General features: G+C 47.3%; 1 protein-coding gene across 1 annotated transcript in view; it reads left to right on the top strand.

Moving 5' to 3' along the window:
- Window positions 1-395, top strand: part of T265_14745 (hypothetical protein) — a gene marked incomplete at both ends in the record, with an annotated part of 9431 nt that extends 9036 nt beyond the window's left edge. The window contains 2 exons of the mRNA XM_009175037.1: window positions 79-222; window positions 259-395. Coding sequence (XP_009173301.1) covers window positions 79-222; window positions 259-394 — 280 coding nt within the window. The remainder of the gene's footprint in view (window positions 1-78; window positions 223-258) is intronic.
- Between the last annotated feature and the right edge of the window lie 6198 nt (window positions 396-6593).

The following is a 6593-nucleotide window of genomic DNA, read 5'->3' as shown; positions in this document are numbered from 1 at the left end:
TTGACTGGATACCCGTTGGTACTCGCCTCTGCGTGGTTCGTTTGGCAATAACATCGATAGTTGTATTAGCTCTGACAGTGTGTTTGATGAAGTCAGTGCAAGAATCTCAAAGGTTCGAATCACGTTGGCTAATTTGCGTCACCTGTTGCCTCAAAAAGGCATCTCACTAAATCTTAAGGGTCGTGTGTGCCAGGCTACAGTAAGGGCTGTGTTATTGTATGGGTGACTCCATGAACAGAAGATGTGAGGCGTCTTCAGATTTTCGACCGCCGATGCCTCAGAAACGTGGCTGGTTTTCGATGGTGTCAGCGTGTTAGTAACGAGGTTATTAGAAAATGGGTATTTGGTTGAGCTGCAGCTATTTCAATCCGGGAAGACATCCAGCATCACCGAGTAGGATGGCTCGGTCATGCACTACGCATACCAAAACACAGTCCACCGAGACGAGTTTTGTTCTCCGTGCCTCCTTCAGGAAGGCGCTCCTTCAGGATGGCGCAAAGATGTGAAAGAGATCACGAAGAGTTTTGATGTTTTTGGTGTTGTACGCCTTCCAGGATGGGGTCCCCGTGACCCCGTCTGTGCTTGGCTGGAGACTTTGCAAGAAATGGCGGCTAATCGATGTCAGTGGCGTTCGTGTTGTCAGTTTCTTTCAAGATTGTCGGACTGAGCGGTTGGAGGTGTAGGCACCTCAGAATGCTTGACACAGGCAAGCACTAGGTCCCCTCCCTCCCTCTTTTACTTCTTTTCACTGTAGGTTGTACGGCAGTGGATCATCAGTGTCAACACTGATGTTGCTGTCTTTGATGATGTAGATAAGCGGCTTCATGGCATTGAAACGAACCACTGTTATGCATGAGGAAAAACAGCCAACATCGTGTTGGTCCTGCGGCGAGTGGCATTATGCACGTTTATGTCCATTTCAGAAGCACCAGTGCCAGAGGTGTCATCGGTGGGGCCATAAAGGTTTCTACCGTACCCAAAAATCAAAAGATTCAACAGTCCAATCAGCAATACGGTAAGAAACGCCCGCAGTCCAGATGTGTTTTAAACATTTTAAGTTGAATTTGAGTTGACAAGAGGTTTCCGGGGACCAGTCAAACGAATCAACTGGGACAGCTTGCTCACGTTTCCAGCATTTTTCGAGTCTTTCATTTCTTCGGCCTTTCGGGTCCACCGAGCTTCTCGGTTTGCGCGGACACTCAGTTTCACCTGGCGTCGGATGACGCGCCGGGTGGAGTTGTGGTGACGGCCAAAGGTAATCTGTCGCCGGGTCTCCAGCAAAGACACGGTCCTATCAGAGATCCAATGCTTGGATGAGGTTGGCTGGATGGTGCACCAAACTCCGGCTTTGAGTAGCACTTTCGATATTTTTTCCTAGTGACTGTTTATATCCGACACCATGCCGTCCAGAAGGCATTTGAGGAGCTGATTCCGACAGTTTCGTTTGAACTCTGGGTCCACTAGCTTCTCAGAGGCTAAGCGAGGTGTGCACGATTTGCGTACACCTGAAAAGCGCAATGAAAAGCAACAGCGTGAGTGCATAGTTGGAGTCCACGCTGGCTTTCTAGGAGGAGCGGCAGGCAGTGATCGATCCTCCAATCCACCGATAACTGACGGCGGTGTGGTCTAATTGGATTTGGCGATGGTTTGTTGGTGGGCACCAAGTTGTCAAGCGATTTCTGACGTTCCGGAAATTTGTACTGCAAAGGAACAGTCTGTGATCGGCACACATCTGAAGTAAGCGATCTCCGTTGTCCGTGCGTCTCGTGTCCAAACCAGGACAGACCCACAGACCGCCTCGTAGCACGATTACTCGTAGTACGGGGTCTCGCTGCCTTTGGTCTTGATGATTCTCTTCGGCTTTCCTGGCATGGTTGCACCTTGTGGAACGACGTTCCAGCCAGTGTAACCCGCGGGATCATTGCAACACTAAAGCTCGACCACCACGTCAAGGTGGCAGCTTTAGGTCTGAAATATATACACTAAATTGTTCTGGTATTCGTAGAAGAGTTGAGGGTGTTTTGGAGTGAACTGACGGAAGCCATCCTATCCTTTTGCATGCGCTTCATACCCACAAAGTGTAAGATCACGCTTCTGTAAGTGCGATCAGTTAACACGTCACTTAAACTCCAACAGGCACAAGCAGTCATGGAACACCAATGGTGTCTTGGAAATTGTGTAATGTGTGCGAAGTTAATGCAAGAATCCGTAAGGCTCGGAGCTATCGTAGTGCCAAAGACTGACGTAATCTTGCACAGCTTGATTGACTACTAGAAAGGAAGTCCAGGATGAGCAAGCTAGGTTTCGTTCTATCCAAAGACAGTGACCATATTCTCACAGGGACAAGTGTACGGATAGTACTAGCCTCCTAATGTGCCAGTCTGCTTGCGACCGTCAACAGTCGCTAAATTCTAGGATACAAATCTCCTCCGAGAGGAATCACTCATAGACAGCGGGTAGGCTCTCTTTGATTCAGGGTCTTCATAAATACATTTTGATGAATTTGATTATTTTTTCTGAGTGATTCTGTAGTTCACACCTGTATACCCACAGTACAATTTGCCGCTACAAGATCAAACCTCACGCTTTCAGACGAACCTACTCAGTTGTACAGGTCCCGATGACCCGGTTAAAGATGAAACCACTGAGTCACGCGATCCATGCTACTTTATGGACTAAAAACGTGGATGACAACTTCCAATACTTGGCCACCGAAGCACCGGACGATTTAGTTGGAATGCCAGACTAACAAACGTGAAAAAAGCTAGCTGGTTTCAAGATTCACGGACCGAAGCTTTCGCCCAAACTTCCCGGGTGGGGTTTATTTTTGCCATTCACCTGAAACGTGCAAGCGAAAAAAGAGTGTAGCACTGCTTTTAGGGTTCTCAGCGCGGGCCAGTAAGCAGTCCAGTGCAAGGACCCAACTAAAAAGGCCTTTAAGGGTGCTTTGAACTAGGTACTAGATGCAGCGTGCAAACACCAACTACTCGAAATGAGTCTCCTCCGAGTGACATGTGGATGCACTTTTCATCAATCAGGGGAAGGTTCCATTTCAACGATCAGTGTCGCAGCGTCTACATTTGTTTGAAGGACACTGGTATTTGAACTCCGGGATTTCAAGTCGTCTGTAAAAAGTAGACATGTACTTGAAGGAGCATCTGAAACCCTTGGGGGGCGAGATGGTCCAAGTGGTTAGAGCGCGGATTTACTGACCGGAAGATCCGTGGTTCAAACCCAACCTCTGCCTCTCGACTTCCCCTGTCTAGACTTGGGCAACCTGGCAGTATCCCAGCCCTCGTGCTTCCTGCTGCGTTTTTTTAAAGACCCTTGACGTAGATGAGGACCAGGTGGACCCAAAACGGGGCCTTAAGAAACTAACGGAGACAGGCACTGAAGAAGAGTAGGCCAAACCTACTTCCATACGGAATGTTTTGTCCGATAGGAACGCCTTAATCCGGCGTAACACTTCCCCTTGAATCCTATAAAACTCAAGTTTGTGAAAGAACGGGACGTGTGGATCTCCATCGAAAGCCTTTAGAAAGTCAAAAAATATGGTATCCGATATGAGTCCTTTGTTCTTAGCTTGGGTTACGCTGTCCATAAATGCAAGCATGTTCGTCACCAAAGAACGGTTTGGGAGGAATCCGTGTTACGCTGAGGATAACAAGTTGCTGGTACCATCACATTGCACGGTACGCTAGTGAGACTAATTGGCCTGTAGCTGCCAAGCGACAGTCGGTCATCAGTTTTGTAGATTGACGTGACAGTCGCTTCCTTCCAAGCGGAGGCTGGGTTACCTTCGTCAAGCGACTGATGAAATACCAGGTAGGAATGCTTTGCGTTTGAGCGACGCCTTCTCCAGGATTCTTGGATGGACCTAGTCTGGTCTCAACGCGCTGAAAAGGGTAATCCTGTGCGAGAGTTGACGAATGTCCTCCTCAGTGAAGACCAAGTTGGTTAGAGGCCGCTCGTATTCGCCTTGACAATACTGAATGTGCCGAAGTCGCTGGGGCAGAATACAGCCATGCATAGTGTCCTTTTTTGGACGTCAGATACCACTATTGGGTCACTTGTGGGTTCGCCGTACCTCTTCCTCATTTCCGACTTACAACAGTTTCGCATTTTACAGAAAGGCAGCTCGTCTTCTGTATCGCCCGTAGTTATTTTGTGGGAAAATTGTTGGGACCTCTTTTCCAGAAAAGTCTCCCGTGACAAAGCGGCTAATGATACCTCGTAGGTTAAGCTGGTGAAGACAGTTAACTGACGAATTCGTTAGGCACAGGGTTCTTTTTACAATGTTTGTACCAGTTGTAAATGACCGAAAGCTCAAAACAACGAAACGATGCATGAGAACTTTGAGCACGGATGACTCGCGAGGGTCCGCCGGGCGCAATCTAGGCGAGATCTCGCCACTCACCCGACTGAACCAATCACATTTCGGCTTATGTATGGGGTTGTCACCTTGATAAGTCTAGTAGCACGTAATCCAAAGCCAAGCGAGTGCGTGGCTCCAAAATAATCACGCGAAGACGATAAGCAGACAGGTGTAATTGACCACCAGCGTACAAGCATATGAACCCAGTGGGTCAGCAGAAATATTCACCAATCTTCACATTATTCCATTGGGATAAGTCTGTGGCTCATGAATGGGCCGTGGTTTGACTCAGGGGTCCGTTGATCGTCTACTTTTCAACTTCCTTCCCTCAATGAATAAATCCATAGGTTTGTGACAGTTACTCTGTTTTTACATGTACATGTACGACTTATAATACTGAAAGAACCGAAAGTTCGGTACTTTAGCATTGCATGCAGTACACGATTCAAATAAATCACCCCATTTCCGTAGGGTTTCCATTGCCAATTTTACCTTATTCCACACTTAATATACGTGTAAGTCGTTCTTAAATTAGATTCTTGCGAAACTCGAATTCAGCAGGCGCGCTTTCCGGCCAGTCATGAATCAGCCAATCAGGAAGCCGGGCTTCGCGACCGTCACAGGCCGTCGCCACACACATAATCCACGTGATAAATTTAAATGTATGCACTTGCTTCAGTTCAGTTCAGTTGTATGCAAGAATATCTGGGATGGTTCGTCCACAAGTTTCGCATTTCCCAAATTTTTGAGCCATCGGATTAGGGTTACGATCTGTGAAGTTACGTGTTGATGGATTTGGGGCACGAGAATCTGTTCGAGGTTTGAATTTGTTGTTCGCCTGCCTCCTTGGATTATTTCTTTTAGATGAATTTAACAAGACTGCTTCCTTAGTCTTCGTCACATGCTTCACATCTTACTGCTTACATATTTTCCGAATAGTTTAGAAATTCTGGTCCGGACAGAGTAGCAGCTTCTGCTGTAATTCGGGCAGCTGAATGCCAGCAATGAGTCCATCACGCAGCTGGTCTTCCAATTGGGCACCATGGTCACATTTGGCTGCCTGTGTCTGCAGCTGCACGAAATCACGAACCGACTGAGAATGGGAGCGGGTCAACCTATTGAACCTAGCTCTTTCGGCTGCTACGAAGTTAATCGGTTTGAAGTGTTGAAGAACTTTTTTCTTCAATCCAGTGTAAGAAATATCGATTAGAGATTCAGGAAATACTAAATTTCTGATCAACGTATACGCATCCTTGCCAACGAAATGTAGGAAATATGCAGTGTGTTTCTTATCATCCATATCGGATTTTGTGAGGTACCATATGTCGGATCGTTCCAACTAATCCTCCACGTCACGCGCAGTTGACTTAACATCTAATGGTTCCATTTCTGCAGGCATGATGAATTGTTTGAATCGCGACGCCAAAATGTGAGAATTGAGTTTCGTACGTATATCGGCATAACCAGACGAATAGGAAATCCAGAATTCAGCGCAGCGTAATGACCAGCACGTATGTATTCGAATTGGCGATTATGTACAGTACATGGAATATTCAAACAAGAGGATAATGGACAGGGCAATGAATAGAATATCACTCATGCTCATTACAGATTCCGAGTTCCCTGCCAGCATTTTTCCGTACTGCGTATTACCCCACTTCACCATCACGCGTGGACATACGCCGAACAGCCCAAGGCCATGAAGCCCTAGTGGCCGTGGGCTAGAAGCACACCCAAAATTTCTCGGNGGAACACAACGGCTTTATTGCAAACAAGCGTTTGAGTGCGCGAAGAAGTACGAAAAGTACAGCGGTCTCAATCCATTTTGTTGGAGGGCTACGCATGATCTTGGTCCAAAGCTGTCTTGCGCTGTGTTGCTTTGGTGCAAGATTGTCTTGCGCTACATAATAATGGGGCGCGGTTTTACCTTTATCCAATGCTGTCCCATCTCGTAAGGCTTTGGGGAAAACCACCATTTTGTGTATCAATATATGGATCCGCGACTACTTGTCCCGTATTATTCGCATGGACTTCCAAATACTCTACGGGGCTTACGTCAGACCGCTCCTGGAATACGCCAACCAAGTAGTCTACTCATGACGCACGAAAGACGTCACCCTCATTGAGCGTGTCCAGCGAGCCGCAACGAGAATGTTTGCCGGCCTCAAATCCGTGGACTACGAAGCGCGTCTCGCGATGCTTGATCTCTTTCCCCTGG

This window comes from Opisthorchis viverrini (assembly GCF_000715545.1).
Source record: "Opisthorchis viverrini unplaced genomic scaffold opera_v5_253, whole genome shotgun sequence".
NCBI classification, from domain to species: domain Eukaryota; kingdom Metazoa; phylum Platyhelminthes; class Trematoda; order Opisthorchiida; family Opisthorchiidae; genus Opisthorchis; species Opisthorchis viverrini.
This window is presented reverse-complemented; position numbering and strand designations above follow the sequence as displayed.